This window comes from Pleuronectes platessa, chromosome 17 (assembly GCF_947347685.1).
Source record: "Pleuronectes platessa chromosome 17, fPlePla1.1, whole genome shotgun sequence".
Classification (NCBI taxonomy): Eukaryota; Metazoa; Chordata; class Actinopteri; order Pleuronectiformes; family Pleuronectidae; genus Pleuronectes; species Pleuronectes platessa.
This window is the reverse complement of record NC_070642.1, coordinates 17,431,084-17,445,300: the sequence shown is the minus strand read 5'-3', so window position 1 is coordinate 17,445,300 and position 14,217 is coordinate 17,431,084. Positions and strand designations below refer to the sequence as shown.

At 46.5% G+C, this 14,217-nt stretch overlaps 1 protein-coding gene across 3 annotated transcripts in view; it reads right to left on the bottom strand.

The window, feature by feature from the left end:
- Positions 1 to 14,217, bottom strand: part of gphnb (gephyrin b) — a 75,485-nt gene that overhangs the window by 49,453 nt on the left and 11,815 nt on the right. For all 3 annotated transcript variants that reach the window (XM_053445039.1, XM_053445040.1, XM_053445041.1), the window contains exon 2: positions 1,592 to 1,670. In XM_053445039.1, coding sequence (XP_053301014.1) covers positions 1,592 to 1,670 — 79 coding nt within the window. The remainder of the gene's footprint in view (positions 1 to 1,591; positions 1,671 to 14,217) is intronic.

Sequence of the window (14,217 nt, the reverse complement as noted above, 5' to 3'; positions counted from 1 at the left end):
TTTTCAATTGAGTCTGAACTAGAAGAACAGGCAAAGCAATGTTCAAAATGAATTGTTGTTTCAATAACTGGCAAAACCTAAATGTTATAATGTCATTAGAAAATTAAAACCGAATCAGCGAGTTGCCCACAGTGATAAAACCTTGATCCTAAGTCAAGAAATAAAGGAATAAAAGCTCAAAGTTCATTATTGAGCCTGAAGGTGGGTTTGTGATTCTGGGTCTGATTCAAAAGTTGTAAAAAACACACAGACGTAGACTAAAGCATGATCACAAACATAAGGGTTCTAATAAGCTCCCAGCTCAATTCCTCCAGTGTATAAATGAACCTGCAATGATCCCTGATTACTATCTGGTGTGAGGAACATAACATGGAACACACACACACACACACACACACACACACACACACACACACACAAACACTCGCCCTCTTTGTCACACACAGCCTTCACACATACACACTGGCCTAAAAATAAACATACCATAAAGGACATGACCAGCATGGATCAGTGAAGAGTCCCACAGCAGCGGGGGGTGGGGGTGTGTGTGGGGGGGGGGGTGGGGGTGGGGGGGGGGGGGGACACTCCAGTGATATTGACTGGAGTGATACGGTGACAGAGGAGCTCCAGCCAATCAATGGCTGCTGCATGGAGCCGGGCTCTGATGTGTACGGAAGTGTGTCTGATGTTTGCATGTTGTGGTGACAGTGTGTCGGTCGCAGGCGTTTTGAACCGAAATGTGTGAGACGCTGTTATCGATGATGGACAGAAGATTGTAACCGATCAGAGTGAACGTCACTTGGGCTCAATTTATTATTGTTATTAGATTTGACATGAAACACAACCTCTTGTGATTTAAAAATCTGACAGGAAAACCTTCCCAGAAGACGTGTGGGGCATCATAGAATCATATCATATCTATCTGCGTTGTGGATTTAGATGTTACACAGTCACATGACAGCGTACTAATCTAACTCTTAGGCTTTGAGTGAAAAGCGTGTTTGTTTTATTACCTTCAGAGACCTCGTGAAATTTCGAGTTTGTGTGTGAATTGAGAATTGTGTTTTTTTGCGACCACCTCAAGCTCAACTCCAGGGATTGTGTGAAATCCTTTGTGAAGCGACTGAGAAGCTGCACAAACAATGGTCCAACGTGTCTTTTTTGACAAACACTTGTTGTGATGGAGATTCTTGTTTCCCTGTGTGTTTTCTGTCACTGATCACGTCCCTGTTAATAAAAACAATGGCTGATTTCACCTTCTTCTCCTTGAGCAAATAATGACTTGGTGCAGCCACCGAGAGTCGTCCTTAAACCGAAGAGCGCTGCAGCTCTTTCATTGTTGCCATGCATGCTGGGAATTTCTCTCCACAGGGCGACGCCGAGCCCCGACATGTTGTGTTGAAGAGATATTTTTAGTTTCTTAGTTACGCTCTAGCATAAAAAGAAAGGAAAAGACGACAATGGCGGCGGCTTCCACACAGAGACGCACACATGCAGAGAACCTGTGCATCTTTTATTTGTGTAGTAGATTTAAGGTTCCACAGGTTTTTGCGTTTCGGTCTGGAGATGGATGTAAGAGGTCCATACTCACAGGGAGGGATCGTGTACCAGATCTTTGAGGTTGACGCCACTGCGGTCCTCTGCAAGGTTCCGAAAACAGCTGTCACTCACTGGATAGAGAGAGAGAGAGAGAGAGAGAGAGAGAGAGAGAGAGAGAGAGAGAGAGAGAGAGAGAGAGAGAGAGAGAGAAAGGATACAAAATCATTAGTTTTATGAAAAAATACAAAATACACGAGGGGTTTCAGCACAAAGCCGAATTATTACATCACAGGTGTTTACTGGAAGAGGAGAAAAACATCATTCATCTTCCCAAAAAAATGTGTTTAATCTCGAGCCATCTCACTTTGTTAGACCAAGAAATACAGATGTATTGTTTTGTGAAAGTGGTGTAACGGTTTAGACACATGTGGTTACTGATGTTCAGGTGCAGAAAAATTACGAAATACACCAAAAACGATCCTTGTTGGAAGCAAGAAATGGAAACTAGAGGAACAACAGCCAAGGAGCTCCACTCCAGACACATCCCTGAACGGATCTATTCATTAGTACATCTAGATCCAGATTTCAAATATGTAACGTCAAAGGAAAAACAAACAAATAAACAAACTGTATTTTGTAGAGGCGGAATAATATTGATTTTTGGGACCGATGTTGATTATGTTACAAAAAAAATGTTCTATCCATCTATCTTATAACTTTCTACATATAAATCAGAAGAAGAAGAATGTAAATCTCTTAAGAGCCAGAGGATGTGCAGTGTTAAGATTTCTTGCAAATGTGACGCATGATATGTTCAATATTGATAAACTTTGAATAGGCAGGCAACCGGCATCACCGCATGTTTCTATCTTCTCTGTATTGTTTATCATGTAAGTTCAAAGTTTTCATATCTGCAAACGTAAATGCAGATGTTTGTCATTTCTGTTTGACCGATTTGGATCAGGGTTAGGAAGAATCAAGTATCTAACGGTGATATATAGGAATCTCTCTTTGGATTTTCAGCTTCACTCGTCAGTTTGAGTTTTTATAAGGACGTTGCACTTGAAAATGAAAACTCTGTGTGAAGTAACGCCGATAGTGTCTTCACGTTTTCCACATCAGTATGTTGCAAATGAAACCCAGCGACTATTAGGGATCAGAACTCTGAACTCCTCCCGCCCCCCTCGGTGTGCACGAGGCCACACCTTCATCGTCTCCAACCCCTCGTACGTCGGCCACATGAGTCATCAACGCCATCACAGATGGAGCGAGTGACGAATGGAGCGAGACAGGGAGGAAGACAACGACGTGGGGAGAGCAAAATAGAAAGAAAGGAAAAAAGAAAGTGAGAGACAAAGTGAGAGGAGTCGGAGAGAGAGGATGACGAGAGGGACGAGGTGTTTTGTGATCTGATGAAGGCAGAAACGTGAAGCACCAGAGGGGCGGAGGATGATGATGATGATGATGATGAGGACGATGATGGTGGTTGTTGATTTTAAATTTAATAAAAACTTGATACAACAGTTGTAGATGAAGACAGGGACGGGGCAGAGAGACAGGATTAGAGTGAGTAAAGGAGGTGAAGAAGAGGGCATTAAGAGGACGCGGGACGGACAGAGGGATGGAGAGAACGGGGGGGGGGCGAGTGATGAAGACAAAAAGCTGCACCGCTGGGGCAAGGCTGAGGAGACGAGAGGTAAACAGAGGGTGCAGGACGTTGCTCGGGGGCTCTGGCAAATAAATGGGAGAGTGCTGACATTTGCACACCGAGCCGGAGAGAGAGAGAGAGAGAGAGAGAGAGAGAGAGGGAGAGAGAGAGAAACGTAACAACAGCGAGAGGAGGTGGAGGGAGGACAGGAAAAGGGGAGCAAGCTCATGGAATACACACCACCCTGGCTTCAGAGGGGCACTGCTGCAAAAGTGCATGTGTGTGTGTGTTTGTGTGTGAAGAGGGAACTTCCTTCAAGACTGCAGTATTCCTTACTAACACACACACACACTCGCACTCGCACACACACACACACACACACACACACACACACACACACACACACACACAGTCCTCAGTCTTTCTCTCCCAGCTACCCCTTGATCTAAAAATAGCCGTTCCACTCTCCTACAAGAGGCAGCAACCATTCTGAACCAATCAACACGCTCTGTCAAAGGCATCGGTACCCACCGCCGATGTGTGTGTGTGTGCGTGCATGCGTGTGTGTATGTGTGCGCACACGTGTGTACATGTGTGCAACAAGGGGAACTCCTGACTGAAGGTAATAAAACCCTGCCGCACTGATTGGTAGAAACGGAGGGAAAGCGATTCCCTGCTAGAAAACAATAGCTCGCGAAAGACAGGGAACGCAAGAGGAGGAGAGGAAAGGGGGAACAAATCGAGGGAGGGAAGGAGTGAGAGTGGAGGAGAGGGAGCTCGGGCTGCAGTAGAAACAGGCTTCAAAGGAATATTAATGTGATCCTGTGCAAGAGCTGAAGACGGGGGCAACAGGGAGGGAGGATGGAGGAGGAGGAGGAGGAGAGGAAGAGCGAGAGGGGGGGAGGAAAAGAAGGTGCGCAGGAATGTTCGTGACGCCGCTCCCTCCCACCTCCGAGGCTCCGCCCATGCACCTTTCTCCAGGTAAATCAGCAGCTTAGCTTTCATCGCCTGCCTCCCACGGACGGCGCTCCGTGCACTGCAGCATCTCTCGTGTCCCTGAAATCCGCAGTATGGCAGGAACCTGGGATCCTCTCAACAGAGCAGGGGGCCGACTCAGCTTTGCTTCCTGTAACCCTTCTGATGGATTAGAATTAAATCTGATAGCTGAGCAACAAGCGATTGGGGCTTCATTGCCGGGTCACTGAGAAAGGGAAGATGAGATGCAGTGACCCCTGTGCTGCTCCCTGTACCCAGCGAGCTAAAGGTCAATGTTTCTACACGGACGGATTGTTGTGAGAGCTGAGACTGATTAAGTCTCTCGCCTATCAAGATAGATGTTTTTTTGGGAATGACATTTTTTCCGAGTCCTGGTCAAGATGGTTTAAAAAACAAACATAAACAAGATAAACAAATAAAAAACAAAGAACATTTAGGAATCTGTGGCTAAAATAAATAAATAATTCGTCAATATTGCCTATTAAAGTAAAAGATGTTAATAATATCAATATCAAAATAGGTTATCACTGTAAAAATATCAATATAAGAACAGTTAGAAGCTTATATGAGAAAATTACATTGTAATAACTTGACCTGTCTTTAATGAGGTCTCTCAGATACAGACATAGATACACACTTTATTTATCCACACAGGCGTCTCTGTAATTGTGATTATTTGTCAATTTAAAATCTATTTCCTGGCGCCTATGTCTATATTGACTCCTGTCATCTCACATTTGCCTCCACCTGTGTGTGTGTGTTTGTGTGTGTGTGTGTGTGTGTGTGTGTGTGTGTGTGTGTGTTGGACGTCCCCAGGCTACAGCAGTGGGAGGAGAGCAGGAGGCTTCAGAAGCATTACGCAGGGCTACATCATTCAGATACATGGGATCGAGATACGCGTCCTCAACACAAACCCGATGCTCGCACGTGAGCTCTTAAAGGGTTAATCGCTGAGCCGTGGCAGAGCAGGGGGGGGGGGGGGGGGGGGGGGAGATCAGGACACAGGGGAAGACATCAAGAGACCGAAGAGCAGGGAACTGATCAGGGAGGAAAGAAATGTCGATACAGAGCAATAAAAAGAAATGCAGGGTTTTGAAGCTTCCTGACTTGTCTCTCCTGGAGGTGATACCGTGTCAAAACAGGCCATTGTCTGCGTAATACGACTTTTCTTGGTTGGCTCTTTAATCCACAGCAGGCGGCTATTTTAAATGAAAAAGCTCTAAAAGCCAACTTGATGTACCGGCTCACCAACACAGCAGCCACACGGAGCTAGCAACTAGCTTGTGTACAAAGTGCAGCATTCAGGAGGAGACCAAAAACAGAGCTAAAAGAGAATAAACCCTTGCTATTATAACTATACACTATAAATAAATAACAGTCCATTTAACAAGCAGGACAGATGTGTCTGTAGTGAAATGAAAATGGGACAAAAAACCAGTCAATCAGTAAAACAGAGAGCAAGGTTGTCAAACGCTTGGTGTGTACGTGTGAAAAAGTTTAACTTCTATCCGTCCACTTCTTCTATAGGTACCCAGAGTTAGCCTGCAGGCTACAGCTGCCCGTCTGCAATACATTAGCTTAGCTAGCTAGCGGGTAAGGTGCCGTCAGTCTGTCAGCCAGCAGCAGAGGAAATTCAGAAACTGCTACCATGTTCCACCCAATCATCTCCAGGACATAAAGCAGTCAGCGCTCATTATTGCCCTGGGATCCCACACTAATCGGGTTTTCCCTTATAGCTGGTTCACAAACACACACACACAAACACACACACACACACACACACACACATACACATACATACAGAAAAAGTGTTCCACAACAAACACAGATAGTATCATGCAGACATTCCAGGAATATAAACACACCTACCGTATACACACACACACACATAAACACACAACCTTGGACAACACCTTACCACGGATCAGTAAATAGACACAACTTATTATCGCGGTGAAAAAACGACTGCTACTTCCTCCAGTTTCCTTGTGACAAATTCTGCTTCCAGCCCAATTATGACACCGCTCACACGTCCTCACGGCCCAATACTGTGAGGGAAAATGCAGAAGTCAATCCATGTTTTGGATATTTTATGGCGAGTCAGTGTTGTCGCGCAACTGGAATGCTCAATGCATTTTGCACAATATGTATCCGTACATATACATGCGATGGATGATTTGCTAATCCACCAGTGGAGGGACAGCAGAGCCCCGCTCGTCGGAGCAGTCCACTTGGCATCTTTACTGCCTCCTGTTCTTTATCTGCTAGCAGCAGTGCCAATGGCCCCGCAGCCCTGGAGAAGCTACTATGGAGGTCAAACCCTGGATTGGGATGACATCTGCTGGTGGGAGGGACAACATCTCCGCACACCAATAAGCCTCAGCAGATGTGATATCACTGCCTCCTGTCTTTCTATCTCACTGGCTTGTTTCTGTGTTTAATGGAAACACTGGGCCCCGGGCCTTGGATTAAATGGGCTTAATGATGAATAGAGGTATGGATACGCCTCCAGATTGTAATGGGGTGGGGTAGACATCTGACTAGAGGGCTTCCAGTTGCTACATCCCCGAAAAGAGAGGGGAGAAGATCAGAATCTTCTTTCAGGGGTAAATTTCCAAATTAATAAAGGCTTCACAGAGGAGGGCAAAATATAGTCACAGAAATAACTGAAGATAACCTAATCTAATATAAACCCAGTGTATCTTAGCAACCTTGTTAATTCCGAGAGGAGCAGTGGGGTAAGCAACAGAAGCACAGCATCCATCATCAAACACACACACACACACACACACACACACACACACACACACACACACACACACACACACACCAGCCACTCACAAACTCGGCCCACAACACCATGCTCATGCTATTTTACCATTAGCCACTATCTCAATCACACTGTGTTGCTGATGAATGCGTACACATGTGCAGAGCTCCACGCTCGGGTGCACACACACACACACACACACACACACACACACACACACACGCACACACACACAGATCCTCAGGCTTACTGTAAGCAGCCGGGAGAATGGAGGGGGTGTGGAGCGGAACAATGGGATCCTAATCGTCGGGCTGCGTTTCAAAGCATCTCCCCTCTACAACACTTCTCTAGATAAGATTTGAAAATGCTATTTATATCCAACGGGGGAAGGAGCCAACCAGCGGCTTGATTTTCATTTATTTGAAGTCAGATCTAAATTGGGGTGAAGTTACATAATGCAACGAGTGCGACACTCCACCTGCTATAGAGCTGAGGCAGCGGCTGAAGAACGCTACTGAGGGAACGGCCCAAACTAGAATTGAAAATAGCACCTGGCCCACGCATATACTGCAGCTAATAATTAGTCTATCGGCTTAATAACCATTGCTTAATACACCAGTGGAGCCCGGCTCATCCGTGTGGGTACAGCAGTGGGCCGATCCACATCTCAAATCCAAACCTACTCCAGCGTAGCCAGGCCAAAATCCGGCGACCACGCTTAGCCAAGGACAAAACAACAGAGCACATCATGGCCCAGTCCCCCCACGCACCAGATGTGCAGAGAAAGAAAGACAGAGGAGGAGAGGCCGCTCTGTTCTTCACAGCTGTGTCCCAGGCAGGCAGGGCCCATCCCTGGCCCTGGCTCCTCCATCTCTGCCCCCTCCCTGGAGAGGAGAGCCATCCCCATCCCAGGCCGAGTGAAGGAGGAGAGGTGGTAGGACGGACGTGTGGAGTTGAGGGAGGGCGAGCTGGAGCCTAACCCTTACAGGAGTAAGAGAGCAATTCACACTGGATGAGAGGAGGGGAGGAGGCAGAGAGGGGAGGAGAGAGGGGAGCACAGTGGGAATACTCTGAAAGCAAAGAGGGAGGGCAGAGAAAAGAGGGGAGGAGAGGATGGAGAGTGGTGAGGTAAAATGGGAAGATGGGGAAATGACTGGGGGGGATGGGGGGGTGGCTGTGCGAGGGAATAAATATTATACATGGGGGGCTGATGAGAGGAGGAGAGAGGAAGAGGAAGAGGAAGAGGAAACAGGAGTTCAGCTGAGTGGAGCCCGTCCTGCTCCTTAGTCTGAAAAGTATTCCTTGTAAACCAAATATCCGAATTTTACAATCAGCTTGACAGCTTTTAAATATGAAATGGTCAAATGTTGCACTTTTGTCACCTTCAAACTGTTTGTCCATCGCTCACTGGAGCTTCACATCACTTTTCACACCGCAGACGTTTTCATGATTAACGTGCTTATGCTTATGTTTTATGCTTCTTTATTGTTATGCAAATATTGGGAAAAGGTGTCATGGTGTTGTTGAAATTGCTCTAAACAAATAACACATTTCATTTACCTCTGGACCCATAATTTGTTTGTGGGACTCAAACGACAATCATTTAAAAAAAGTTTAAATAAAGCAAAAGTGCACACACCACCATTTCTTTTGAAGGTGCACTGAGCGTATATGCTCTGTTTTAGGAACACCCAGTTCTCACACACACACACACACACACACACACACACACACACACATACACACACACACAGACACACACACACACACACAGTTACGCACATTTGCATCCGGAAACGGCCCATAATGACCATAATCTAGTCTTTTGGGTACTGAGCAGCTGCCGGAGCAGTTTGGAGCGATGCTTTTCTCCATTTTTATACATTTATAAATGGAATATCTTTAGGCCTCGGCCCGCTGATTGCTCAAAACAAGAAATTCAAGGCATCACCTTGGGCTCTGGGCGCTGGTTTTGACACGAGTGATTAATTGAAAAAGTAGTTTATAAGTAAATTGATTCTTAGTCGGAGTCCCACATGTGCCGTAAGTCGTGGAAAGCGGGAGAGAGGATTGTGCTGACCCGGAGTGTTCTCTGGAGCTCCAGAGGCCCCCTCTCTCACCGTCACTTTCCACTGGAATAAATTAAACATGAGAGGCTGAACTCCGACAGCAGCGTACACTTACAGTAGTCAGCAGCCTGGAAGGGGAACAGCCAAGGATACACGGGTAGACACCGCCATCGACAAACAGATCCACCCACAATCAACACAGCAGTCACCGAAACAGCTAATATTGTATTCCTGCTCCAGCTACAGCCTCATCTTCTCCTCCAAAATCCCCCAAACTATCCACCCTCTCCCTTTCTTATTCTCTCAGTCACTCTGCATAGCGCTCACCTGGACCTCTCTTTATCATCCACATATCAGTGGAGAAGCCTGAGACTGCAGCACCCGTACAGCCTGCAGCTCTCCACAAAGGCCTCGCGTATTGATGTTTTATTAACGCCGCCATAAATATTGAAGAGACACTTACTAATGAAGCCACGGAGAGAACTTCCAGAGACAATCTACAGAACCGGGGGAGTACAGGGACCTTGAATATTGCACCCTGCGCCCGTCTCTCTACTTTACTCCTCTACTCACTATCTCATTTCCCACGCCATGACCGGAACGTCCCCGCAGCTACAACACCAGCCCCCTCCCCCCCCACCCCACCACACACACACACACACACACACACACAACATCACCCACTCAACTCCCCCTCCTCTCATCCTCAGCCCCCTTCTCTGTTTTTCTTGTTCAATGAAATCAATGGATTGGAGAGGCTTGACGATCCGCCACACCCCCCATGCGAATATTAATCATAAATCACAGGCTCCGAGTATAATGAGGCTTGTTTCTAATGACAACGGGTGTGATGAATGTGTCTGTGGCTGAGCCTGGCATTATCATATAGCCATTCGGGGGGGGGGTGCGTGGCGTACGTGGAGGTTTGGGGCCGATGTGTGGCGGCGGGTGGATGAGGTATCGCAGCTTCCCCCCCCCCTGTGTAGCGTGACATTTGGATGGCAGAGGGCCCACGGCGAGCCAGCTCTCCGTGGCATTTCCAGCAGCTGTTTACACACACGTGCACACTGACTAAATATGTTTTTTTCCGAGCATGAGCGCATGAGACTGGTTTAGCGGTGCATGTGCAGCCAGTGTGGTTTACTGTAAAACACATGGATGAAAAAACACAAACCATTCGGATCATCACATAGCAGGTGACATGCAGTGTAGGTGGAAATCTGAGAGACAGATTTGAAAACACCTGAGGAAGTAAATCCAAATGTGTCAATGTGACTACAAACCATTAAAGATAAAGGAAAATACTTTTTTTGGTGTAATTTTGACTCTTCTATGCAGTTCTGAAGATGGTTGATATCATTACAGAGTGCAATAGAACATATAAACATTAATTCACACCTGCCTGGCATATTCTTTTCCCTTCTACCCAATTTAGCTGTGTTTCTGTGTGTGTTATCTCCGGCTGCTCCATTAGTGAGCCAGGTCTCGTTAGAAGCCAAAATGAGCTGGAGAGCAGCTCTATTGATTTCAATAGAAATGTGCTTACACTGGCATCAATATAGCTGCATCTTTCTGATACCTCCCGTTAGAAGCTTCCCTCCTCTCCCCTCCTTCCTCCACATCCCTTCCTCTCTCCTCCTCCTCCTCCTCCTCCTCCTCCTCCTCCTCCTCCTCTTTCATCCTTCCAAGCTGCTGATGCAGGGAAACCCGGGGCTGCACCAGTGCGACCACAGCTTGGCTGCACCAGTACGACCACAGCTTAGTTTCTGCATCCTTGCAAAAGCTAAGTGAATCTGCATTGAAGAAAAAGCCTCAGCTCATTCATTTCCCTTCACTGACTATGAAAAAAGCTCTGCAATGGATAGCTATTGGCCAACATTGGCAGGGGGCTCGTTATCTGTGGGCTTTTAGGGTTTGTAGTGAAACATATGTGCACAGGCCTAATCAGATCAGGTATTGATTGGTCCTCATATAGAGGAAGCTTAATGTTCTCCCTACTCCTCTGTGATCTCTCACTGGAGGGAAGGACGGGAGGGAGGATCGGTGGCAGGGTGATGGACTGAGGTCAAGGTTTACGGTGTGACTTCACTCAGATTTACGGGTCAAGGTGAGCCTGGCAGCTGGCCATTCGGAATCAATGCCAGGTCCTCTGATCCAACCTAAGAGCCACATTCGTGCTGACCCGGGGAATCGTTTGATGGGCAAGTCAAATGCACACCCCCGACCCCTGGATTGAGACGGGCTCGTTTGAAGAGGTGCAGCTGTCAGGACGATTTCTGGAGCAGGAGACGTGGCCTTATTGTAAACGACACATTGTTCACTAAGTGGAAAGTTAATCTAAACTTCATCTCCGCAGGGTCCCCACGAAACCAGGCAGCCTCTGCTTCGTCTTGTCTACCGGCTGACCTCCCCGTGACCAGCTCTCTGCGCACAAATCCCATTTCACAGCAGCCACGCTTCTGAAAAAGGCAAAAACAAAAGCCCGATCAGCAGCCGAGGCTTTAACGCATTGTGCCGACAATGGTCGTGAAATTGGTGGAACAAAGCAAAGCGGAACTCCAGCAGCACCCGAAACTATGCAGCGGTGCACCAGCAGCATTGAGTTTCAAGGTGTCTCTACAGTGAAAGGAAGTTCCTGCTACTGGCTCCGGCTGAAGGTCAATAAAGACACCTCATCAGTAAAACAAACAAACAAGAGGATATAATCTAAACACTTGTTGTTAAAGGAGTTGACTGACTGAGTGTCAAGACATTATCCATTTAGATCACGGTTACACTGATATGGTTTTTGCGGCATCTTAACGCACACTGAGTGTCTGGTTGTAACGGCTGCATTGATACGATTGGATGTTGCGGGTCAGCTGGTAGCCAAACAGCTGATGACTTACCCTAACCCTAACCCTAAAATAACCTTGATTGTGGTTGTGTTACATTATAAAAGACAATTAATTTTGAGAAATAATCCACCGAGCAATGAAACTAACTGTAATAGCTACATCCCATGTCCCCTTAGGTCTTAATGCACCCTGCATGACCTCCTCAAAAGTTGATTAAAGGTGAAAAAAGGTTTGTTGTAGGAAGTTACACCTCAGGACTATGTTTTGAAGAGCGTTCACAAACACAAACCTAAAGAGGAAATGAACTCCTATGGATCAAAGTTACAATCAATGCTGCCTGGACTTCTTTGATATGTTTGTTAATGTGTGAGTGGGTGGTAATACATATGTGTAAGTGTGTGGGTGTGTTTGTGTGTGCGCTACCCATTCGACTCCCCTTATTTCCCAGGATGCCGAATTTGACTTGCCCACACACACACACACACACACAAACACACACACACACACACTAACACGGCTAACACACTCACACACACACACACACGGGGAGTGCCCGGGGCCCGGCCGTACTAATGAAGCAGCCTGTAAGCAGCTACCTTCATTACATTCAATCCTCTGGACAGTGCCAGCAATTACATTGCAGCTTCCCACTGTCAGAGCACACGCATGTACACACACACACAGACACACACAGACACACACACACACACACACACACAGAGTAGCGGTTCCTTCTTCTCAATGCTAATGTTATAGCTGAGGTTGATGACGGGTGGAGTTCCTGCTTCCTGGAGGATGCTTGGCTCGTGCTCCTCTGTTTAAAACCCAACCGCCTCAGTCCCACCACCACATCAGCACACACAGCTTCGGTCTCTCTCTCTCTGTGTGGCGACGGGGAGGCCTGGGGGCGAGGGAGGAGGAGGAGCGGGGTGGGGGTGCTGTCTAATAGAGTGCTCCACTTGCCATATTTCACACATCTCATCACTTATCCCACTGAGGACACACATACATGTGCATATCAGTGCAGGGGGAACCTGCAGTGAAGCCCCCCCACTCCCCCGGAGGACTTTTTCAGGCATTAGTTTGACTGTGTATAGGAAATTAAACCTGTGACTTCTGATGAGGCGAAGGTGTATGGAAAGAAACAAGTCCAATTACGACTGGCAAGAATGTGCAAATTACTGTGATGTGTAAATAAATAATGGCGATCACAAACACGTAGGCTGCAGCAAGGAAGTCTTTTCAACGTTATTCTGTTCATTATTTTCTTGGTTGTTGTTATCAGTCTTTGTTACGAAGGAGTGACTCCATGGAGTTTTAACTGTCAAATATAAGGAGCATCCCTAGTTTGTGTCTGGTCGAGGATCTTTGTTTCCTGTTATTCTACTTTTCTATCCCCTCGTTTTTAAGTCATCTCTCTATTTTCGACTATTGAACAAGAATGACTCTCATCAGAGAGCTCACACCTACATTTGGACAATTTTCTAAAACTATTGGAGATATAAACCTGTTGATTCTCTAATGGATCCACATTGTCTCAGCTACACAGTGGCTGAAACAACACACCCCTATGAAACCACATTTAAATCCCCTAGATCTAGTGGAATCTTACAATGTTTAGAAAGTGCTAAGAAAAACTGAATAAGATAAGATGCATTTATTCGTCCCAAACACATGCACAGTCATGCAAAGGCACACTCATGCAGGTAGGGAAATTTAATCTCTGCTTTTGACCCATCTGGTGCAGGACATACAGAGCAGTAAGCAGCCATGTACGGCGCTCGGGGAGCAGATGTTGGGGGAGTAAGGTGCCTTGCTCAGGGGCACTAGACAAGGTAGGGAGATTCTTGGATTTTTGGACAGATCAATCCAGGTTCGTCTTTTGTTGTCTCTCCGTGGAGTCGAACCAGAGATGAACCAGAGACCTTCTCTGCCCATAGTCCAAGTTTCTGCCACTAGACCACCGCCTCTCCACCATCCTTTCCATGTTGCGTCCTTCCCTTCAGTAAAGGATAATAGAACCTCCTCAATGGAGGTAATACATGTAACTACCCAACATCTACTTATTTAAATTTTTTAGTTTTCATAAAATCAATCTGCATTTCCCAGGAAACTTAGGTGAGATCTTCAAATTTCTTTTTTCTGAGGACGAATCTAAAATATATTCAGGTTACGATCAAACAACAGCAGATTCACAACTTAAATGGACGTTTAAAAAATAAAAAAGGCAAGCTGACGGATTTTCTGCCCATTGGCTCATTGTCCCAGCTCCAGTTACTGAGACTCTTCTAGTGTTTCCCTCCGTATACGCATGTTGCATTTAGGTGCTGGCAGCCAACTTGGACGTCTGGCTTCTCC